Source organism: Acinonyx jubatus, chromosome D4 (assembly GCF_027475565.1).
Source record: "Acinonyx jubatus isolate Ajub_Pintada_27869175 chromosome D4, VMU_Ajub_asm_v1.0, whole genome shotgun sequence".
Taxonomy (NCBI): domain Eukaryota; kingdom Metazoa; phylum Chordata; class Mammalia; order Carnivora; family Felidae; genus Acinonyx; species Acinonyx jubatus.
The window spans coordinates 48,469,343-48,494,317 of record NC_069391.1 but is presented as its reverse complement, the minus strand read 5'-3'; the positions used below and the strand labels follow the sequence as shown (position 1 = coordinate 48,494,317).

The window sequence follows — 24,975 nt, the reverse complement described above, 5'->3', positions numbered from 1 at the left end:
TATTTATTATTTTTGAGAGAGAGAGAGAGAGAAGAGTGTGAGTGGGGGAGGGGCAGAGAGAGAGAGGGAGACACAGAGTTGGAAGCAGGCTCGAGGCTCTGAGCTGTCAGCACAGAACCCGACGTGGGGCTTGAACTTGCAGACTGTGAGATGACCTGAGCCGAAGTCGATGCTTAACTAACTGACTGAGCCACCCAGGCGCCCCAAGCCTTTAGATTTAAAAAAAAAAAAAATCTTTAGGTTTTTAAAAAATAACTTTTTAATCTTTATTCTCTTATATATTTGGCACATAAATGCCTACACAGATATGACACTTAAAAAAAAGATTACTCAGGAATAATTAGGGAAAATGTAACAAAATCAGGCATTCTTCAAGGAAGTGGTTTTGTGTTTTACTTTAATGCCTGGTTCTCCTGGACAGCAATCAGTTCTAACTTGGAATTTCCTGCCTTTGGTCTTATTTTAGACTCTTACTTCAAAATCTGTGAGTAAGTAGCATGTGATATAAACGGAGAAAGAACTAAATTGTAAAGGCAGGGATTTGATTGCTGTTTGATGTATTTTCGTAAATTGTAACCGGTGAGATCATCAGAAGCCGTAGCCACCTACATTTGCTCGGCACTTGAATTACAGACCCTGAAATTCCTGGGGCCTCATGCAGCCATGACCGGAACGTGCCAGTCATGCCTCGTGGTACTGATGGTCCAGGGATGCACTGAGCCACAAAGGGAGCACCCGCCCTCCCTTCTCACCTGAATCGCCAGCCTGATCAGCCTTTTTGGCAAGTTGCTTAACCTCTTTGACGTTCAGTTTCTTCATTTCTCTGGGGAAAAAGAAGTAAGGAAGGGAGCTGGTCTCAGGTCTACCATGTTATTAAGGAAGTACGACCTACTGTAACAAAGAGATCCCCAAATGCGATGGTTCAAACAAAGTAGAAGATTCTTTCTTTCTCATGTAATAGTTGGAGTTTCAGGTATATAGTTCTGCTCTGTGCTGTCATTTAGGGATCTGGGTTCTTTCCATCCTGTTTGTTTCTATTTTTTTTTTAAGTTTATTTATTTTGAGAGAGGGAGAGAGGCAATGAGAGATGGTGAGGGAGAGAATCCCAAGCAGGCGCCTCACTGTCAGCCCAGAGCCCCATGTGGGGCTTGAACTCACGAACCATGAGATCGTGACCTGAGCTGAAATCAAGAGTTGGATGCTTAACTGACTGAGCCACGCAGGTGCTCTGTCCTGTTGATTTGAGGCGGCAGGTGGCAGTTGGATTTCAAAGCTTTTGAAGCAAGAGCTGAAGCTAGGGTTGACTCTCTAGGAAGTATCAGGGTTTAATACTGGGTGACAAAATACAATCCCAAGGCCAGATTCTAGACAGCATGTGTAAAAGCAGTTAGGGACCAACAAGTGGTAGATGAGAAGCTATGAAGGCAGTAGACCTCAATAGTGGATTGCAAAGCAAGGTGCTAGGGTGAAAAGTACAGACAGTTTTTTTTTTTCCTTCTTTAAAAAGCAGGGCAGGGGCGCCTGGGTGGCGCAGTCGGTTAAGCGTCCGACTTCAGCCAGGTCACGATCTCGCGGTCCGGGAGTTCGAGCCCCGCGTCAGGTTCTGGGCTGATGGCTCAGAGCCTGGAGCCTGTTTCCGATTCTGTGTCTTCCTCTCTCTCTGCTCCTCCCCCCGTTCATGCTCTGTCTCTCTCTGTCCCAAAAAAAATAAATAAACGTTGAAAAAAAAAAAAAGCAGGGCAAAGCAATTAGGAGGGATTGGAGTATACCCCTGAGCCACAGTCTTGACAAACTTGTGAGAGCGGCTCAAATATATTGCTGGTGCCATCAGCTTTTGTCTGTGCTGTTAAGAGTAACAAAAAAGGGTCACATATATGGTTTAAATCCCCAGGGTGACAGTTCTGTAGCTTCATTTGAGGGAGAAAGAAACAATACATACATAACTGAGAGTTGGAATAGTCGCTAAAGACTTGGAAAGTCCTCCTAGATTTTGCGTTTCTGAAGCACAGGGTCCCTTTAATGTGAACGAAGTATATATTTTTATCAGTCTGCTAACGTAAACTGGCTTCAGGAGTGTACTTTCAGTAGCCCTGATTTGACCTACATTGCCGCCGTGAGTCCTTCCCATAAAGGAATTTGGTAGTGAAGAGTGCTCAAAGTTGTCTTTCTCTGTGATCACCAGATCCCTCCAGCCCCCGCATCCTGTTCCCAACCACCCTACATAATCCCTCTGCCGGATTCCCGTAGCAAGTGTGAATATAATTAGATCTTTCATTTTCCAGATTGTGCATGCCATTTGAAGTTGGACGCTCAACACCTTTGCGTGATAGATGGTTGTATATGTTCGTATCCTAGAGAAACTATGGAGAAACTTGAAAACCTAAAGCGCTTTGTCTACCTGCTGCTCCTTTATTACCTCTAGAATGCAGTTGATAGATTTCTTTTCTAATTTTTTTATACTTTAAAAAAACTATATTTATTTGAGAGAGAGAGAGAGAGAGGGAGCCAGAGTGCGAGCTAGGGACGGGCAGAGAGAGAGGGAGACACAGGCTCCAGGTGCCGAGCTGTCAGCGCAGAGCCCGATGTAGGGCTCACACGTAAACTCACGAACCGTGAGATCATGACCCGAGCCACAGTTGGATGTTCAACCGACCCAGGTGCCCCTATCGATATATTTTCTTGGAAGTCTTCTGATGCTGCTGGAACACCGTGGCAGATCAGGTGATAATTGCTTAAGTTAAGCAAATGCTTTGATTCACTTGGAACTTGAAGGCCTTATTAAAAATTCACTTTCTGATTTAGATTTAGGGCCAAAAGGCACAATGACAGGTTGGAGATAAATCTTTTAAAAGCAAACCCTTTTTTTGTCACATGTGGTTTATGGAGCATATCGTGAGTGGTTTCCTTTTAGTAAAGAGTGTCCCGGTAAGACGTAATATATAAATTGTTTTCCTTAACGTATTAAATGCCCAAGGGAAGTTGAGATTAAAAGTAGGACCCAAGCTAGACTACCAGTGCTAAAGCAAGCATTATGTACTCTTGTTTTTTGGAATTCCCTAAGAGGATAGATATGATGTTCTGATACCCGGAAAGGCCACATGGTTGTGATTAACCTTGAAATCCAAGTCTCTGGCAGATGAAAGACCCTTGGAGCTTGCAGCCCAAGGATAGCAAATCAAGGATGATATCAAATCATAATGCAGCTTGGGTAGTGGGTTTTAGAATGGCTGGCAGTTGTTTATTAGGAAGGATCCCGTTGCCATAGATTTTAAAAATGTGTTCATTCTCTCGCGTGTCACACGAGTGTTAGGGCTTCTTTTGTAAACTTTAGCTCTTCGTCATCTGTACTTAGGTAATCTTGATGAAACGGCCCTCTTTTACTCTGTCGGCCTGCCTCCTGCACACAGAGTCATTCTTTCTGTAAGGGTTGGCTTTTTCACTGCATAAGAAGCTATTAGCCTTACCAGCCGCTCATCGGTCCCCAAAGCATTTTGGAATTTCACCATTCGGGGCCTGGATCAGAGAGGGTAACCACACATTTTCTTCTAGTTAGCTCTATGGCTGTTGACACGTGGGTAAGTCTATTCTGTGATACGTTTCTAAGTGTCTGCTGCTCTGGAGAGTCTAAGGTGTACTTTCTACCGTGTTGGAGCGTCAGAAAACTGCACTTGGATTCCATTAGCTGGGTCTGTTTTGCTGAATCACATGGTGTGTTATCCCGATGGTTTTATCCAGGGTTTTCTTTAAGAAAGAAGTAATATAAAATTCCCTTTAGCTTACGTTATTGGCAGTGTTGCTTATTATATCACTCTGTACTCCCCAGATAAAGCCTCATCTGACAAACTTCCTTGAGGTTAGAAGTATGAAAAAGATTGTTTTCTTTGATAAAAGGTACTTTCCTGCCCATCTTTTACACAATAAAAGGTGTGTAAGTTACCTTATTTGTATATTTACTTGTGCCTGGGAGCACAGGGCCAAATCTGAATGTCAATTTTAGCAATTGTGTCAGTAAATTTTATAAATTAATTAAAAAAATTGTCATTATTTAAGCCAGGAGTCAGCAAACTGTGGCCCACTGTCCTCCTGTTTTTGTAAATAAAATTTTATCATAGCACAACTCTGGTCGATATGGCTGCTTTCAGGCTACAATGGCAGATGTGAGTAGTTGCTATCTGACCCTTATATTTATGTATCTTTATAATGTTTTCTTTATTTTTGAGAGTGAGAGTGTGAGTGGAGGAGGGACAGGGAGAGAGGGAGACAGAAGGTCTGAACTGGGTTCTGCGCTGACAGCGACAGATGCGGGGTTTGAACTCGCAGACGGTGAGATCGTGAACTGAGCTGATGCTGGACGCTCAACCAACTGGGCCACGCAGGCGCCCCACTACCTGACCCTTTAGAAAAGAACATTTCCAATCCTAATGCAATTAGTCACATGATGGTGTTCGTCAGCCCAAATACTGCAAGAATATAAAACAAGGTGACTATTATAAGACGTGGCTACTGGGGAGAGGCTTGACAGAAAAAGATGTGCTATGAAAGAAATTTCATCTTTAAATAGAGGGAACATAGAGAAGGGTATTTTATGCAGGCAAGAACAGCGTAAGGAAAATTCCTTAGGAATGAGCACGTGGGACTAATTTGAGAAGTGTTGTGGCCAGATCGGAATCAGACAGCAGGGAGGATGAAGGTGACCAGGAGAAATGGTTGATGGAGGTCTTCAAAGCTCAGAATCCGGGGCGCCTGGGTGGCGCAGTCGGTTAAGTGTCCGACTTCAGCCAGGTCACGATCTCGCGGTCAGGGAGTTCGAGCCCCGCGTCGGGCTCTGGGCTGATGGCTCGGAGCCTGGAGCCTGTTTCCGATTCTGTGTCTCCCTCTCTCTCTGCCCCTCCCCCGTTCATGCTCTGTCTCTCTCTGTCCCAAAAATAAATAAAAACGTTGAAAAAAAAAATACAATGTTCAAAGCTCAGAATCCGAATCTGCATTGAGTCTGACAGGCTAGTGAGACCCCCGCTCTGAATTCTTCGCAGGGAAATGATGTGATGGAAATCACGTCGTAGGACAGTGAATCTGACAGCAGCGTAAGGGATGCGATCGTGCGTGGAGATCCCGAGACCACGCAGTTAGTGAAGGAAGCCTAGCGTGAGGAACTGAGGCGAGGAGGGTAGAAACGGGAAGGAGAGGCAGGCTGTGAGGTGCTGGGAGGGAGGAAACCGACTCTGATTGAGTGGATGTAGAGGATGGTAGCAAAGAAACTCGAGAGAGGGAAACTGAGAAACGTGGGACCGAAATGGTAAACTTTTTTTTTTTCAACGTTTATTTATTTTTGAGAGAGAGAGAGAGAGAGCAGGGAGGGGCAGAGAGAGAAGGAAACAGAGGATCCGAGGCAGGCTCCGTGCTGACAGCAGAGAGCCTGATGCGGGGCTTGAACTCACAAACCATGAGATCATGACCTGAGCCACAATCAGATGCTCAACCATCGAAACCACGAAGGCACCTCATGATAAATGTTTTTGTGAGTAAAACATGTACTTTCTTTTTGAGCTCTCTAGTCTCTAGCTTGCTTGCTTGCTTGCTTTTATTTATTTATTTATTTTAATTTTTTTTAAGCTTTATTTTTGAGAGAGAGAGAGAAAGTGGGGGAGCAACAGAGAGAGAAGGAGACACAGGATCCAAAGCAGGCTCCAGGCTCTGAGCTGTCAGCACAGAGCTCGACGCAGGGCTCGAACTCACGATCCGTGAGTTCGTGACCTGAGCCAAAGTTGGACACTGAACCGACTGAGCCACCCAGGTGCCCGTCTCTGGCTTTATTATTATTATTATTATTATTATTATTATTTTTTTTTTATTTTATTTTATTTTATTTTATTTTATTTTATTTTATTTTATTTTATTTTATTTTATTTTTTTCCAGTTGCTATCTTTGTAAGAGAAGGCAGGGAAGTATTTAGCTACATGACTGGGCTCTGGGAGTTTCCAGGAAGGAAGAGAGCACAAGGAGCTTGGGAGCAGGAAGATGGGACACAGGAAGTACAGTGGACTGAGGAGCAGGAGTCCGTGGAGCAGAGTTTCCCAGTGTTTATCCCAGGAAAGAAAGGCTGGCTGTATAGATTGTTAATGGATATTTCTAGAAAAAAGGGTGCCATGATCAGATAAGTTTGGTAAGCTCTGGGTGAAGCAAAGTTTATCAGCCTTCTTGCTTTAGAAATTCCGAGATTCTATAATTAATGTGTATCATCATTTATACCTTCAACTAAGATCTGTCTCTCCAGTTATAGATTCATGTATCCAATTTTCTACCCACCATCTCCATTTGTATGTCTGTTAGACACCTGAAACTTACCTGTTCAGAATGAAACTACCAGTCTTTGCCCACAAAACTTGTTTCCCTATGTCAGTTGATGGGGACTCCATCTTTTCCTTTAGTAAAAAAAAAATGTCATGGTAAGTGATGTATACATTTTTTGCCCTAAATTTTGGTTTTTTTTTCTTTTGAGAGAGGGAGAGGGTGCAAGTGAGTGAGGAGCAGAGAGAGAGCGAGAGGAGAGAGAGAATCCCATGAAGGGTAAAGAGAGGGGGAGAGAGAGAGAGAGAGCATGCAAATGAGCAAGGGTCAAAGAAAGAGAGAGAATGGGGCTCACCCAAAGCAGGGCTCGTGCTCACCCGATGCGGGGCTCGAACTCACCAACCGTGAGATCATGACGTGAGCTGAAGTCCGATGCTTAATGATTGAGCCACCCAGGCGCCCTAAATTGTTTGGTTTAATGTATAAAATGCCCAAAGAAATGGAGATTAAAATTAAAGGTGCTCAGATCAAAAACTTTGGAGTCATCTCTGAACCTTTCCTCTATACTCTCATGCAATCATTAGCCGCAACCACATTGCCCTCCCTTCAATTATATCTCGAATCTGAGCATTTCTTCTTTTAAGTGATTCTGTTAAAATCTAACCACTTTTTCCCTGTAGTAGCTTCCTGTTTCACTCAGGATAGATACATCTGTCCTACTGGTGATCTACCAGACCTCTTATGATCTGTCTTCTCATTGGCTTTCTGATTTCCCGTTCTCTTCTGCCGTCATCCACTCCTGACTCCTTTCTTTGCTCTTTCTAGACCGAACCTTAAGCACTTTATGGGCTTTGGGCTTTTGCACTCACTGTTTACTGTGCCTGTGACACTCTTCCCCCAGACATCTGTATGCGTTACTCACGAATGTCAGACTCTCTAGATGAGACTGGCCCTGACTACCATATTTATTTTTTATTTTTTTAATTAAAAAAATTTTTTTAATGTTATTTATTTTTGAAGGAGAGAAAGACAGCGCATGAGCAGGGGAGGGGCAGAGAGAGACACACACACAGAATCCGAAGCAGGCTCCAGGCTCCGAGCTGTCAGCACAGAGCCAGACGTGGGGCTCGGGCTCCTTAACCCTGAGATCATGACCTGAGCTGAAGTTGGAGGCTTAACCCACTGAACCACCCAGGTGCTCTCTGACTGCCATATTTAAAATAGAAAGTATTTCTGTAATATTCTAAGCTCCGTGAGTATAGGGATTTTTGTCTGTTTTGTTTCCTGTGGTCACCAAAGCACCCAAAACAGTGCCTGACACCAAATAGACAGTCACCTAATAAGTACTTGTTACATGAGTGAATGAAAATCCAAGGTGGGAATATATGTTCCTTACAAAATCTTTTCAAAATTTATTTATTTTGAGAGAGAGGGAGACAGGTCGGGGAGAGGCAGGGAGAGGGAGAGAGAATCCCAGGCGGGCTCCACACCGTCAGCTCAGAGCCCAACATGGGGCTCGATCTCATGAACCTGTGAGATCACAACCTGAGCTGAAACTGAGTCGGATGCTTAACCCCTCACTTAAACGCCTGAGCCAGGCACCCCTACAAAATCCTTTTTTTTTTTTTTTTACCCTCTTGGCATATCCTGTATTTCTCAGGGACACACTTTGGGGAATTCTGTTCTGATATCTTACAGAATTCAAACGAGCAGAAAATTCCAAGAAAGAGGAGACAGACACATCTGGAAGTTGAAGAAATTTTGAGCTGAGTGAAACTAATGGATAGATTTTGATAGGGGGCATAATTTGCAGTCTGAGAATAAGCTGTTTCAGCGCTGTGAAACGTCTAATTCAAGGGAGTTAAGTTGGACCTAGATGTTGAAGAAGAAGGCTAGGATAAACGATTGCTTCAGAGAATTTAGCCTTGGAAAAAGGGGACGAAAGTAGTTACAGCCACGGGTTCAACACAAGGCGCCGACGTTTGTGAGACCAGCAGAGCTTGGTTTGATGGCCTGTTATTTTTATAAGGTAATCTGGAGTACCTGCATTAAAATTTTTTTTTTTTAATTTTTAATTATTATTTTTAGTTATATTGTAATAAATAGGTGAGCTAAAGCAATTTATTTTTCAAAGTAGTGTAATTTGGTGGGTTTAGTGCTGCATGGACTGGATAAATTGAGATCCTTAGGAAATCCTGTCAGTAGTTTCACCACCTTGCCCTCCTGCATCTTTTTTTGTATGCTTGAAAACTATTTTGTCTTTTTCTTTTCTCTCCTCTCCTCTCTTCTCCTCTCCCTTCTTTCCTTTTTCCTTTTTTTTTTTTTTTTTTTGACAGCCCAGTAGGAATGAGAGGTGTGATGTAAATATTAAAAGTTGGTGCTAATTGCTTGCTCTTTTAGCAGACGAGCAATCTGTTTCATTGTGTGAGTTTCTGGGTCATTTCTATACTTCCTGCGAAAAGCTCACTTAGGCATTACACTTGTCACTAGCGGTTGGATTAGTGCTTAAATGAAAGCTTGTGGTACAGTTTAAACAGTTTTGGGGAAGTTCGAGTCTTTCTCCCTTGGAAGTTTTGATCCATGAAAGAGTTTCTATTTTAAACATGTGGTTGAGCTTTTAAAGTCATGTTATTTGGGCTCGCGCTTTTGGAGTTTTTGTTTGTTTGTGTGTTTGTTTTCATAGCGCGAATTAATCTGTTTCAGGATTAGCTTTAATGGGAAAAACCAAGAGCGGTTGAGCATTATTGTTTACTTATAATCGTGGCATTTGTGGACTGAAGTCGTTGGTATGATTGTATGGCAACAATTACTCTGCAGAGCCCTATGCTTTATTTCCATTGTTGTCTTTGAAACGAATTGCTTTCATGTTATGTGAGGAGTAATTGCTTTGAACTCCTTTTCTGGACTAACAAGTATTCTTTTGTTTTGATTACAGAGTCTGCATGTATACCTGTAAGAGAATCTGAGAGAATAAAAAATGTCAGATGATATCAGGAAAAGGTTTGAATTTCCAAATTCTCTTATCCAATCACAGGTAATTTTTATTTATTTAATTATTTTTGCTTCATGGTAACAACTGAACCTTGCTGGTGGATTGTTGATAGAACTTTATCTTTTTAACATTAAATATTTTACTCCATAAGTAGGGATAATTCTTATTTTATTAACTTTTACGTAAGTTAATTTGAAAATTTATATTGAGGGGCGCCTGGCTGACTCCGTTGGTGGAGCACGTGACTCTTGATCTCGGGGTCATGAGTTCAGACCCCACGTTGGATGTAGAGATTACGTTAAAAAAAGAAAATGAGGGGGGCACCTGGGTGGTTCAGTCGGTTGAGTGTCTGACTTCGGTTCAGGTCATGATCTTGCAGTTTGTGGGTTCAAGCCCTGCTTTGGGCTCTGTGCTGACAGCTTGGAGCCTGGAGCCTGCTTCGGATTCTGTGTCTCTCTCTTTCTGCCCTTCCCCCACTCACACTCTGTCTCTCTCTCTCTCTCTCTCGCTCTCAAAAATAAACATTAAAAAAATAAAATAATGGAATAAAATAAAAATTTGCGTGTGATGTAGGAGGGTAAATATTTGAAACTGACCAATCTCAGCTTCTATTTATTTCATACTTTTCTTATTAGACCTAATAAAACTTGGATTAACTAGGAGGCCCTTGAATCTGTATTATCTATCTATCTATCTATCTATCTATCTATCTATCTATTTATTTTAGTCTATAATTAATTTTTGGGAATAGAAGCAAATGGCTATGCATCTACAGAGTATGAGAGATAAAGATTTGAAATGGTATATTTTACCCCTGGACGGCAATTAAGAATAAGAGATTTTGATAGGTAGTGACGTTCAGTAAGTAAGTCACTTGGAGGAACAAACTTGATGTACGTACTAACGTAGGCACGGGATGGTGACAATGTATTTTAGAGAGCTTTTCAGTTATTAGGGCTAAAACAAAAGTGGTTTTCTGGTCAGCCTTCCCCTAACCAGAAGCATTCTGGTTAGTCAAGATACCATAATAGCTTACTGTTTTTTCTTGTGAGAGCAAAGCCAAGGGGCCAGCAGAAGCCTGCCCGAAGACTGGAAGACACCCAGCGTCTGGGCTGCTTTCGACACTTAACTCCGGAGATGCCTGCTGTGGGAATTGACTTAGCTGGGTAGTGGGGAACCCTTCCATGAGGAGTAGAACACTCCTTATGCAAGATTCCCTTCTACCTGACTGGGTTGGAATCCTATCCTGTGCAGCACAGGTCCTTACCATGAAGAGGAAGATGAAGGCGTGGAGGATCCCGTCCACAGTTTTTTGTTTCTCTGTGCCTGCAGTCCCTTCATTAGCATAAATAACCGAGAACCGCCTGTGTGTGTTACCGTTACATTAACTGCAAAGTGCACATGTCTTGTTTCACCAAGGATGTCTCTATTCTATTATGCAAAACTTACGTAGCAGTATAGGGTCATTTATCCCTACTTTGTACTTTAAAATTTTGTTACTTCAAAATCAATTTAGCCTCTGTTCTCTGATTTGTTGGAAAGATACATAGACAGGCAAGAGGAAGAAGCTGAACCTGGTGGGCAGTGGGGGAATGTTTGTCAGGAAGCTGATATTCTTCTAGTCTTTTCTAAATGTGAACGGTGGCTTTTTTTTTTTTTTTAATTTAATTTAATTTTTTTTTTTTTTGGTCTCTGTTGTGTTTCACATTCATTTTATTTGGGTCTTGCAATTGTGCCCTGTTCTCTGTGAATACTTCTTATTGTTCTTTTGTAACCACTGCTCAGTGTTAGCACCATATTTCATTGATTCACACACATCTTTTCACATTTTAACGTCTTTGAAAATGGGTTGCATCTAGTAATTCATGGCAGCAGTTGTTACATAGTTGGTGTGGCTTGCACAATTGTGAACTTCGCCACGATTTTCTAAATGAGTCTGAAAGGGCTCTTCCGTTAATAGAAAATCACAATTCTACATTATGAGGTGCATTATATTACATAGGTTTAATTGGCAGCCTTTTTTCCTTAGTGGTTCATAAAATAATGGTGCATCTTGCAGTTGATGGCCAGTTACAGTCAATGAAATATGGTATATTTTGTAAATGGGCACCAAAACTGTTCACTGGTCTTCAGTTCTTGTTACTATTCCTTTCACTGGGAGGTAAGAGACAGTTAATTGATCTTAAACTTAATATTCATGTAAATGAGTGATTTATATTGCAAAACTGAGACCATCATGCGCTGAGGTCTTAAAGGATTTCCGATGTGTGAAATACAGAAAAGAAACAAAGGAGTGGGTGCTGTGTTTTTCTGCGCGCTTTTCCGGAGACTTAAGTGAGTGCAAGGCTGACAGGGATTCACAGTTGTATCATATGTTGGTCCAAGTGCAGGGTCAACACTTGGCTGGAGTTGGAAAGGTATTTCCCAGCCTGTGCACAGGGTGGCTGTCCTTGCTGCCAGCCCCCAGCTCTAAGACGGCGGTGCTGGGTGGGGCCAAAGAACTACAATGGAGTTGCGGTGGTAGGAAAGAATGATATTTATGTACTTAAGTCATCATTCCTCCTATAAAAGTCTTAGATTTAATTTCGGGCTTTTTGACCAAAGTAGGATATGGGAAAGTTTCAGAGATTCATGAGGCCAAAAGCTTATTAAAGGGCTGAAACCTCTGAGAAAAATAAGAAAGAAATTAAATCACGGAGCCTAAGCGGGAGAGAACGGCGGCTGCGGTTGGGGGGGGGGGGGGGGAGGGGAGACCTGTTGGCTCAGATCGGCGGCGTGGGTCACGGTCATCAAGAGGGGGAGGAGTTTTCTCCATCTTCGTTAAGGACATGATGAAGCACGATGGATTTCATGTAGATGCAAAAATGATTTCAAAAGCTGTGGAGTTTCTCATTTGTCTCCTGGTTTAAGCGATCTCGCGTGACCTTTTAATACTAAGTGACAGCAATGTGAACTGAGAACTTGGCAATTTTCTTAACATCTGTGAACTGTAGTCTGCTTATTGGGATCAAAAGGCTTCCCTTGAGAGTTGTTATGAAGATAAGAAATCATGCCCGTAGAATTGCCTAATTCAGTGCCTTGCGCAGATCACGCGCTCAAACGAATGGGATTTGCCTGCCTGGCGCACGCGTGTTCCTATCAGCTAGTATCGATATGAGTTACCTTCAAAGGCACTAATTGGAGAGAACCTCTCACACAATGTATTTACTGATTATTTATTTATTTATTTATTTATTTATTTATTTTTAAGGCTGTGGGTCATCTCATTGCTGCCGTCCTAAAGGAAAGTGGTTTTTCAGAAAAGATCCACCAATCCACAGACCAGGTCTGTATTCAACCTCGTGCTTGAGTTCTATGTGGATACTGCTGCCAGCCGCACATACGCACTTTTTTCGTTTCTCCCGGAGTTCAGGTCACTGTAGAAATGAGACGTTCCTTGCCTTGGTGGTTTTTTTTTTTGGTTCGCCATGTTCTTCTTCCAAATGCTTGACAATTAAAAAATTTGTTACGACAGACTCCGGGAATGAGATATGGAGTGGGGGTGGGGGGGTGAAGGGGAGTAGTCTGGTGACTGTTAGGGAAAAATAACCCCGGGTGAAATGAGAGTAGACATGGCCTTGGAGAATGCTGGTAGGATTACCTCTGAGGGCATATTTTTGCCCTCATTTGCCTCATTTGCCCTATATTCATTTATCAGAGCAAGTGAATATAGAGGGGATCAATTTGGATGTGGGCGATTTCTTGTACTTTATGGTGGCCCAAAAAGGAGTTCTGCGTGGGAAAGGTCGGGCATCCGTACTTGGAGCTGAAGGATGCATGTCCGAACCATGCATAGGACAGGGGAATGCTGAGAGAGGAAGCCATGCTGAGCTTATACCGAGCTATATAGCACTTGGGTTTTGGTCACCTGGTGTGTATTTCGACCTGACGGTTGGAAACTCCACTTAAGTAGGTGCTCTAAGGTAAACTCCGTGGAAAATACCAGTGATGGAAATAGGACAATGTTTCTCACAACTGAAATCCGTTGATTTACTTTCTCGCACGTGGCTTTCTCCCCACCCCCCACCACCTTGCGTTTGATCAGCTATTCCAGGTTACCCCTCTCCATAGCTTCCGCTGCCATGTCGAAATAAGCATAGAGGCAAACTTCTCTAATTGGCATTTGTCTGGCATTTGTGTGTAGTCCTACAAATTAGGTTTCCTGAGAACCCTGATCTTAATCCTGCCGATAATCGCATTATGTACTCTGAGATGATCTAGTGGTTTTACTTAAACGGCCAGGATTTATTGAATGTCAGATGCCTGTAACTAACTGTTTTCTCTTCTGTTAATAAATGAATGCTTACTTCCACGAGGGCATAGTATTACCTGAGGCGATGGTTTTTTATTCACTGATTTCGTTTTTCTGGCTTCTAATGGAGTAATGACATTTAGAACCCTTTGGTACTGGCTGTACAGGCGAATAAAATTTCCTTCTGAATAAAAGAAATGGAATATAAATATTTCTTTCCTGCTGTGACTATTAAAGAAATATAAATATTTCTTTCCTGCTGTTAGAGTGGGATCCTAAGACTGAAAAGGCTCCCAAAGCCAGCCACAGTGGGAAAGTGGGCACAATATGATGTTGATTTTCATTCTTTGAGTTATTCTGTGGGAGCTGAGGATCTGGATTCATTAAAAGACAAAAACAGCACCTCAAACCGCACGTAACTCTAAATGGGCTTAACCCATCATACATTCAAACGTGGATTCATCACGAGTAGTGAACCCCCTGGGGGTTGTTGGGTCGTGGGTTCCTGAGAAAGTTGTGAAAGCTAGAGTCTCTGCTTTTATAGGATTTTTCAAAATAAAGCACTTACATTGACTCCTGTGCCCTTCTGGTGCTTTTCTGTCAAAGATGACAGGTTCATAGCGTGGGGGGGCAAAAAGTCCATTTCTTTCCTGACCAAAACGGTCTTCTCGGCTTCTGTTGGTCGCCGTGGGTGGGGCAACTTGCGGGTATCCTGTTTTACCTCACTGCCTTCCCTCTGGGCCCACGTTAGACTTGAGTAAGTTGGGGCAGGGACATCGTTGGGGCGGGGTGGGGTGCATGGAGGTGGTAGAGTCTGGTGGTAGGAGAGCGGAAACACGTTCTGAAAATGTTACCGCATGTAGGGCTTGAAGCATAGGTATGATCTGGAGCGCAGCGCAGACTAACTGCTGGACTGACATGGATGGTGGCTGGTCAGAGGGATTGGTTAGAGCCCGGCGCCAGAGTCCAGTCTTAGTTTTGATCTCCTGTTGGGTTCGTCGTGTTGCTCAGCCCCAACCCATACGGCTGAGTGCAGCCGCCTTAGTTTGCACCAGATGAGAGCGAGCTGCTCTCTCCGAACGCACCCATCATCTCTCCTGGGGAGCTGACTTGAGTTTATTCTACAAATGGTGGGACAAGAGCACCGTCTTTGTCGAGGGAAGGTAGCCTGCTGGGAACAAATTCGACGAACGGCGCGGGGGATTCTGTATGCTTTTGGCGCTCGTTGCAAGTGTCTTCTAATCACTGGTTTGATTTCAGACTCCGGCTTTGAACTTGCTGTGGGAGAAGTGTTGCGGTGATAATGCGGTGGTTCGAACGGCCTGCTGCGAGGCTCTGGTGGCACTCGTCGCCCAGGATCACGCAGAGTTCAGCTATGTGCTCAATGGGATACTCAACCTGATTCCGTCGACCAGGTCGTCTTTCCTTCCCGTTTGATCAGCGAAACACTTACATTTTTAGAAAACAGATTCACGAATTTGCCATTAAAGGTCCACCTTCACCCTACTTGCCAGTTGATTTTCTTTCCCTTCAAATGTCATGCCGTTGATATTTCGTAGGCACTGATTTAAACTCTGTAGTTGTGGAATTTGTGGTCAGTTGCTGTCTGTAAGTTTCAGGTCTCTGCTTAAATGTGTCATTGCTTTAAAAAAATTTTTTTTAATGTTACTTTTTGAGAGAGAGAGAGAGAGAGCATGAGCAGGGGAGGGGCATAAAGAGAGGGGGGCAGAGGATCTGAAGTGGGCTCTGTGCTGACAGCAGAGAGCCTGGCGTGAGGCTTGAAATCATGGATTGTGAGGGGCACCTGGGTGGCTCAGTCGGTTGAGCGTCCGACTTCAGCTCAGGTCACGATTTCGCGGCCCGGGAGTTCGAGCCCCGCGTCGGGCTCTGGGCTGACGGCTCAGAGCCTGGAGCCTGCTTCCGATTCTGTGTCTCCCTCTGTCTCTGCTCCTCCCCCGTTCATGCTCTGTCTCTCTCTCTCTGTCTCAAAAATAAATAAATGTTAAAAAAAAAAAAAACATTAAAAAAAAAAAAAGAAATCATGGATTGTGAGATCATGACCCAAGCCGAAGTTGGACGCTTAATTGACTGAGCCACCCAGGTGCCCTGTCACTGCTCTTTTTTTTTTTTTTTCTTAAATGAAGAAAATAGCTAAGTAGTTTATAATTCCCGAGTGCAGTGCAAATTCTTGACTTACACTAAGCAAGTAGGTTGCCCATAAGCAATACTACTCCCACGGTGGTAAAGTTTATATATTACTGGTAATATTTGGTCAGACTTTGGCTTTAGTATGTGAATTAGAAAATAATAGCACTGGGGCACCTGGCCGGCTCAGTTGTAAGAGCATGCAACTCTTGATCTTGGGGTCATGAATTCAAGCCCCACATCGGGGGTAGAGATTACTAAAAATATAAATAAAACCTGAAAAAGAAATAACAGCACGAATTTTTAAAAAAAGTATTTTGTGATTTAGATGTGTTTCCTCTGATTATCTCAAGTAAAGCATGTTTGGTGTTTTGAATTTCTGCTCTGACTGTATTTATTTATTTATTTTTTTAAGTTTATTTATTTATTTTGGGGGAGAGAGCGAGAGAGAGCCCCAACGTGTGCACCAGCACATGCACAGGTGCAAGCAGGGGAGGAGCGGAGAGAGGTGGAGAGAGAATCCCAATCAGGCTCCACACCGTTAGCCGCAGAGCCTGGCCCGGGACTTGAACTCATGAACCGTGAGATCATGACCAGAGCCGAAGTCAGGAGTCAGATGCTTAGCTGACTGAGCCACCCAGGTGCCCCTAGTGTGACTATATATTTATAGACTGACAATAATGGAGTCGAAAGTATTGAAAGGGACATACAGCGTTCTGAGGTGGTCAAACAGGACCGTGTTGGAACCACATCATGGAAGTGAGCGTCTCTCGTGGCACATTCCCTGAAAATGAGATGCCCCTCTTTGCTTCAAGAAATGATCTTCATCTGGATGTCTTCAGTTCTGCCTACTTTAAATCACTGGGGCGTCTGCTCCCTTCTCTTAGTTCTTACCCAGCCTCTCCCCTCCCTCTCTGTGGGGCTGCTTGTTCTCCCTGTTGTCCTCCGATGGGAAGGCTGAGTAACCTCTGGCCCTTTAACTTTGCTTCACAAATCTTACTTTGTTCCCTTCGATCCTCTCTTGGTATCTTTTTGGAGCCTTGATTTTTCCTTCTTTATCTTTCCTTCTTTCTTTTTCTTTATAGCGTGCCGCCTGTAGTTAGAAGTCCAAACTCTTCCGAGTGCTCTACATGCCCTTGCCCAAACTAGGGCCAGCCTTCTGTTCAGCCTGCGTGTCCTGCCGCGAGCACTCCTCTCCGGCCACACACAGGCCTTCCCTATTCCCTGTTCTTGAGCTTCTGCATGGATGGGAAGGTTTCTTCCCATTTTCCTTCTGATATCATGCCCTTCATGCCTCAAGGTTCAGTCCAGGCGTCCCTTCTCCTGCCTAGATACCTCCTCTCTTCCCAGCTGGGCTACTTGTTCTTTCGTAGTATATATATTTTTAAACCTGTATTTTTATGCTTAGCACATGTTTTGACAGTTATTAGATGATCATATATTTCTGAATAAGTAAGAATTTGATCGTGGCTAAAAATGTAATGATTTTCTATCTTTTTCCTCGTGTGAATGCTCACACACGCGCACCTACACATACCCTTCAAAAAGGAGTTAAAAAACTTTTTTTAATGTTTTCATTTATTTTTGAGACAGAGAGGGACAGAGCATGAGCAGGGGAGGGGCAGAGAGAGAGGGAGACACAGAATCGGAAGCAGGCTCCAGGCTCCGAGCTGTCAGCACAGAGCCCGATGCGGGGCTCGAACTCACGGACCGCAAGATCATGACCTGAGCCGAAGTCGGACGCTTAACCGACTGACCCCCCCCAGGTGCCCCTAAAAAAGGAGTTTTGAGGAGACTTTTAAAACGTCAAGTTTTGGGGTACCTGGGTGGCTCAGTCGGTTGAGCATTCGACTTGGGCTCAGGTCATGTTCTCCCGGTTTGTGAGTTCAAGCCACACGTTGGGCTCTCTGCTCTCAGCACAGAGCCCGCTTCTGATCCTCTGTCTCCCTCTCTCTCTGCTCCTCCCTTGCTTGCACTCTCTCAAAAATAAATAAAACATCAGGATTTTTTTTTTTTTTTAAGTTTTAATGTGTCTCTCTTTTAACTTACTCGTTGATCTTAAGCCACATAGATTTTGCCTTATGCTTTTTTTCAGATGCAGGTAATGGTATTTGTTTCCCCCTAAGTAGTTTTCAAGAGCCTTAAAATTCATAAACATAAAATCTGCTTGCACTGTGTAGTTGTACTGTTTATATTCAAAAGTAAGTTACTAGCAGCTAAGGGGCCAGAGTGATGTCTCTGTTTACATAAGGGAGAATTAGAGCAGGTTAGATTATACCTTTTTTTTTTTTTTCTATTAAGATTATGTTTATAAGTGATCTCTTCACCCAGCACGGGGCTTGAACTTACAACCCTGAGATCAAGAGTTGCATGCTTTACTGACTGAGCCAGCCAGGTGCCCCTGGAGATCATTTTTTTTTTTAATGTTTATTCATTTTTAAGAGAGACAGAGTGCGAGTGGGAGAGGGGCTGAGGGAGAGGGAGACACAGAATCCGAAGCAGGCTCCAGGCTCTGAGCTGTCAGCACAGAGCCCAGTGCAGGGCTTGAACTCACGAACTGCAAGATCATGACCTGCACCAAAGTTGGCCGCTTAACCGACTGAGCCACCCAGGTGCCCCTGGAGATGATTCTTTAACAAAAATAAAGTGCTTTCTAATTTTTCCAGCTGCATAGTATTCCATTGTATGCATGTGCCATAATTTACCAATTCCCCATTGTTGTCAATTATTATTATTATTATTTTTGCAATTACAGGCAATGCTTCAGTGAGTAATCTTATACATAAAGGTGTCCATTAATTTTCAAGGGTCTTGGGAAATATGGTCAAGATATGGAAGAAAGCCTTGCATTTTACAGTAAGCAAATTTAGGAATCTTAACAGTTGAAAGATCCTGGGGAAACATTTTTTTTCTTCAAAGTTTCTTATCTGAGAATGTTCCTGTCTAACTTATCAGCCACAAAGAGAAGTGAACAGGGTAGACCCTGAAGCTAACCGATTTAATTTTGGAATCAATTTGGTGATGAAATGTATTATATAAGTGCTATTTTTTTTTCATTGTTGCCAGTAGAGATAATAATTGTTTTTCAAGAATTTTTTCATTTATTTCAAGTAGCAGAGCTTTGTGGTTTGTAGTGATTACAAAGACTATACTTTGCATTGTTTATGTCTTAAGAAAAAAAAACAACAAAATGGGAAGCAAATTTAAGAAATTAAATTTAATTTAATTAAAAACAGGAGACCGAAACAGCCTCTGCCTTCAAATGCTGTTCCAGGAATTTTCTGACACAGAAAACCATCTTTTTGCTGTGCAAATGGAAGCAAAAGAAAACTGGGGCACTGGTACTTATATGGCACAAAATAGACTTTAAAATAAAGACTATAACGAGAAACAGAGACGAACACTATATAATGATAAAGGAGACAATCCAGCAGGAGGATGTAACAATTATAAATATTTATGCACCCAACATGGCAGCACCTAAATATATAAAGCAACTATTAATAGACATAAAGGACTGTAACACCCCACTTATAACATTGGACAGGTCGTCCAGACAGAAAATCAACAAGGGAAACAGTGGTTTTAAATGACACATTGCACCAAACGGACCTAACGGATGTATCTAGAACATTCCATCCAAAAACCGTGGAATACACATTCTTTTCAAGTGCACATGGAACATTTTCCTGAGTAGATGCCATGTTAGGCCACAAAACAAATCGCAGTGAATGAAAGATTAAAATCCTGTCCTGCGTCTTTACTGACCACAACAGTACAAAACTGGAAATAACAAACAAACAAACATACCCAAACCTAAAAAACGCCACCATCTTTATCTTTGGGATCTCAAAGCAGGAATGACTTTGTCATTTCCCTGTGCTTCTTGGCTGAGACATTTTGGATCTTCAGTTTCCGGTATTTAACTGTCTACTTGTTTCTGGATTTCTCTTCTTAAATAGAGGTTTGTCAGAACGTACAGGCACCCTGGGAACAGTGCCCCTCAGTAATTGCTCAGCTTTGATGTAGAACAATAATTCTACAATGTTCTCTTTTCTTTTTCCCTACTAGCTAGGCTGGCAGCCTTTAGGAACTGAGAGAGAGATTGAGAGAGGGAGTAAGTGAGGCAGAGTAAGAAGCAGCCTTCTATCGAATAGATATTTTAGAGAATGTAGCTTCTGGAGCTTTCTCAGCATTGCAGTGAATGTTGAAATCTGCAAGGAAAGATGGAAGGAAAAGTCAGTGAGGTCATCGCTCCCCGCCTTCTAACCTGCTCCTGGGCCCTTTGCGAGACTAGTCTGTAAAATTCTCTTGGAACATGTATGGAAACCCTCCCTGCTCCCTCCACCAGTTCAACCTGCAATTTGAGAAACATTGGTCTAGAGCCTGCTCCATTGTATAGTCTAACTTTGAAAAAGACTTGACGTTTGTCAAACTCTGGTTGTCTAAATTTTAGGGAGTGGCTGGGAAAGCGTCTGGCTCTATTTGAGAGACTGTTTCCTTCAAAGGAATAGTTTGATGTCTAAGAGTGTTCTCGGTTCAAAGCTGAGGCAACATGAAACACTTGTAAACTAAACTAGTTTTTATAGCTTCTGTAAACAAAGAAATGGATTTAAGAGGTCTAAAATGTTCTTTTAATCAGTAAGGAAATTTGGAAAAAAAATTATTCCCTAGCGAGGGTGAAGGAAAGAAGGGGGACCACAAAGGAAGCGTAGTAAGGAAATCATTATCACCAGTTAGATGTGAATTTTGAAATTAAACAAAACTGAAATTAAAGTGAATGATACATGGTAGCGTGTGCTTTTCTTGTCTCTTAAGGCACTGCTTGTTTTCAGTTTCGATTGTTTTAGGGTTTGTTTGTTTTTGTTTTTACATTGAATTTATCCTGAGATAAAGATTCTCAAAGCAAGGAGTTTTCCCATTTTTCTGTTCTTAGGTCCCTCCCTTCCTCCCTTAACTGCACTCGCTTCTAGAAAGCTCATGCAGCCATTGTCATAGTTGCTTGGTAACGGGACTGTGCATAAAAACTGTATTCTCCTGTGGAACCAGGTATTCAGTTTTTGATATTGAGATGTCACGACAGCCCGTAATTTCAGTTCAACTGCTTCCCCAACCCCTTCCTTCTTTTAAAAATGTGTTTGGTAGGATGGTTATGCTCTAGATAAACTAGGCTAGCCTTTGATTTATGTGCCTTTTGTGCTTTTAAATGGGCAGACACCTGCAGTTTATGCATTTCGGGAAAATAAAGTGTGCTAAGGTATGAGAGATGAAAGTCTGTTTTCTGAGATCCCGAAAGCAAAGTCTACTTTTTCAGTGAAATTTTGCATAGAGTATTAAAAATGCCCACGGTGGTCCTGAGTAAAGGTGATGGATTCAGTGAGTCTTTGATCATGGATTGATGAAGGTCCAAATTGGTTAGAAATGATTCTGAGAACTATTGGGAGTATTGAGGGTAATTTAATGAGAGAAATTCTTGTCTCTCAGGGTCTTCTCTTTTATTGATGACTCTGTTCCTTGGGAAACTTAATTGTCTTGTGCTTTTGTAGGAAATAGCTAGCAACTGAGGACACACGGTATTCATCTCTTGTGTTATTGAAGCGTTTCCGTACTATTTAGCGTCTTTGTTTTTATTTTATTTGGCAGGAGAAGAAGAAACAAGGAAGGAGGACTTTATGAGGTTCCCCAGGGTTTAAGGGGTACAGTCATCTGTGCTTTCATCTGTAGTTGGGGCATCAGAGTATTTCTCTTGAATTTGAGATGGTTTCAGGCTTCTATCTCCATGGATATCATTGCTCATTTAGCTCTTATCTGAGAGTGACAGAATCACTAGACCATGTCTGTTTCCCCATCTTGTCCCTTAAATATTCCTGTGAGCAGCTCAGCTTGTTTCCAGATGTTTTCCTTTTCTTCTTTCCAATCCTTTTTCTTTCCCTAAAATCCCCAAACCTCTCTCAGCTTGCAGCTCATAACCAGAAAAGTGATTCCAGTTACTTTTCTCATGTAGGACATTCTGCCCTATTTCTTTTCAAGTTCCTTGATCTGGTTGAAGGCTTTGTCACAAATCTTCCATTGTAAGAGTCATATGTTTGTGCTAAGATGTTTCTAGGTGATTTAAGAAAAGCAACTACTGTAACACATGTTACTTTTATAGTGGGAAAAGGCTTCATAAGGAATCAGGATGTTTTCTGGTAATGAGAAGACAAATGAGTTCCCCGAGCAAAAAGTCAATAGCATTATATTCTTACATTTTTTTTTTTTTTTTTTTGTTATTTATTCAAGCATGGGTTCCCCAGAACTGTTTTTGATTTCCTTCCTTTCTTCCTGGTCTTCTTTGTCTCTCTCTCTCTGTCTCTCTGTCTCTCTTTTCTCATATAATTTTGTAACAAATTTAGAAAATGATTTGATCATTAATCTAATGTTTAGTGTTCTCTTATTTGCTGGTGACTTACTGTGCTTAAGGCTGACCAATTATCCTTTCTGGTTAAAAAAAGGGACTTGGCCACATGTGTACCATTTGTTCCCGATGTGCCCACGGATGCCCCCTTCAGAGATAATTTGGGCCATTCGTTTCGACCCAGACCCTTGTTATTCTCATCCCTGGTCAAAAAATTAGTATGGCTACTTCCTTGTACCTCATATTTGGAATATTTCAAAAGCAAAGAACCAAGCGTACTTGAGGTATTTCCCAAAGGCGACTGAGCACACATGAGCAGTGTTTAATGTTGTAATCAAATCAACCCCAAACAGAGGAAACCTGATGTATGCTATTCATATGCACACTAGTAATTGTGCTGTATTTACCTAGAGAGATATTTACCTAGAGAGAAGCAATTTTCGCGGGTGGTTTTAATTACTGTAGTTTGTACAGCTTGACCAAAAATGTTTTCCTTTCTGTCTTATTTATTTCTTTGTAATACTCAACACCATTGCTGACCCACACACCCCTCTCATTATAGGATCTGGGTCTTGGCTCTCATGCCATTGAAAATTGAGGTTCCTCTTGTGCATTGCCTCTTACCACTGTGCTTGTAGCTCAGGCCAGAAGTTTCTGTTGCTCTTGCTTAGAGCGTTCTTCAGTCAATTCAGCTTTTTCTGGCACCTTCCCAAGGAAGAGCTTGATCCAGCTGGCCTTTACTGAAGGACTTTTAGAAGCAGGTTACTGAGTATGTTAGGACTCTTTGGGCTACAAGTTACAGAAAACCACTTGAACTAATTTGAGCATAAAAGGGTGACTTCTATCTTTTTTTTTTTTTTTTTTTTTTAGTAAAAGAGTGTCCCATAAGACCCAAGAACAGGGATGCAGCCAAGCCTCAAAGTGAATTGAATACAGGCTGTGTGTTTCTCCCCCTTTACTGCAGACCGAGTTTCTCTGCCTCTAATCTACAGGGCACAACCTGCTCCTGGGTTAATATTTCTTACGTATAAGAGGCAGCCAGACTGAGGTTGGCCACAGTTACAGATTTCCAAGGACCAGTGTGCATGAGATGTTCCCTCTGGACCAGTCAGGTCTGCCGGGGGCTATATATTAGTTTCCTAAGGCCGCTGTTACAAATGACCACAAACTTGGTGGCTTTAAGTAACGTAAATGTGTCATTTCACAATTCTGGAGGCTAGAAGTCCCAAAGCAAGGGAGTCTGCAGGATTGGGTCCTTCTGGAGGCTGGGAGTATGTGTTCCCTTTCTCTCTCTTAGCTTCTGGTGGCTGTTGCAACCTTTGGCGTTCCTCGGCTGGTGGCTGTATAACTCCAGTCTCTGCCTCTGTCTTTTTAAGGCCTCCTCCTCCGTGTGTCTGTCTCTCCTATCTCTGCTCTCCCTCTCCTTTTTCTTAAAAGGACACCAACCATTGAATTTAAGGCCCACCCAGAATCATCTGATCTCCGGATCTTGATTATATCTGCGGAGACCCTGTTTCCAAATATAGTCACATTCACAGGTACCAGGGGATAGGACTTGAATGTGTCCTTCTGGGAGACACAATTTAACCTTCAGCAGGCTGTGTGTCTTCATTATGTGAACATATGTGTACTAGGTTCCATATACAGTAACCACACGAATGGGGAAGGAGTGGCAATTCCCCAAACAGAGGGGACTGGAACACTATTTCCGAGGACTCTTCTGCAGCAGAACTGAATTGAGGGAAAGCCATGACGTTGGAAATAGGTATCTTTCAGCCCCTCAGCTCAGCTGTGCTTAAGTATGAGTGACTGATGTTAGATCGGTATTGCGCTGACAGGGATAGAGAGAGGAAACACTGAGTCAATAGAGAATCATTGTCAAAGCTAACATACTTGTGTTATTGTGATGGTGAGATGCCACCATCTTTTCCGTTATCATCATCCTCTGGACTATTCATTTGAAATTATATATTAGCTCTCCAAACAGTAGCAATGGTAGAAACAACCACTGCCTTGATGGCCAGTGGGGAGGGAGGGAAGGAAACTAGCTTACAGTGTGACCCAAAAAGTTACCAAGAAATTTTTGGACAAAGTTGGTGTTAGAAAGAAGAACTTTTCCTCTGACTCTAAAAACTTTTTTAATAGACGATTTCAAAAATAGGTAGAACAGTATTATGAACCCTCATGTTCTGTCACTCATCCCAACAGCCTCTTAAAACATCCTGCTCCCTCCATAACCAACCCCCTGCCATGCTTGGAAGGAAATCCCGGACACTATATAATTTCTTCTGTGGCTATTTAACTGTATATTTCCTTTTAAAAAACAACAGTACTGTCATCAGTATAGCTGGATATACGTGTGTGTGTGTGTGTGTGTGTGTGTGTGTGTGTATAATTTTTTTTTTTTAATTTTGATTTTATTTTTGAGAGAGAGAGCAGGGGAGGGGCAGAAAGAATCCAAAACAGGCTCCAGACCCTGAGCTGTCAGCACAGAGCCTGACGTGGGGCTCGAACCCACACGAACCATGAGATCATGACCTGAGCTGAAGTCGGACGCCTGACCAACCGAGCCACCCAGACGCCCCTGTGTATACTTTGATTTTTTAAAAAATTTTTTTTCAACGTTTTATTTATTTTTGGGACAGAGAGAGACAGAGCATGAACGGGGGAGGGGCAGAGAGAGAGAGGGAGACACAGAATCGGAAACAGGCTCCAGGCTCTGAGCCATCAGCCCAGAGCCTGACGCGGGGCTCGAACTCACGGACCACGAGATCGTGACCTGGCTGAAGTCGGACGCTTAACCGACTGCGCCACCCAGGCGCCCCTACTATGATTTTTTAAATGTACAGTGTTCAGATTTCAAGTTG

At 42.6% G+C, this 24,975-nt stretch overlaps 1 protein-coding gene across 8 annotated transcripts in view; it reads left to right on the top strand.

The window, feature by feature from the left end:
- Nucleotides 1-24,975, top strand: part of FOCAD (focadhesin) — a 311,383-nt gene that overhangs the window by 22,624 nt on the left and 263,784 nt on the right. For 3 of the 8 annotated variants that reach the window (XM_053205041.1, XM_053205038.1, XM_053205040.1), the window contains exons 2-4: nt 9,222-9,320; nt 12,529-12,603; nt 14,830-14,984. In XM_053205041.1, the coding sequence (XP_053061016.1) occupies nt 9,264-9,320; nt 12,529-12,603; nt 14,830-14,984 (287 nt within the window). In that variant the 5' untranslated portion in view covers nt 9,222-9,263. Of the gene's footprint in view, nt 1-5,883; nt 8,316-9,221; nt 9,321-12,528; nt 12,604-14,829; nt 15,060-24,975 lie in introns of those variants that run through there. The other 5 variants (XM_053205043.1, XM_053205044.1, XM_053205039.1 and 2 more) reach the window with 4 other exon arrangements.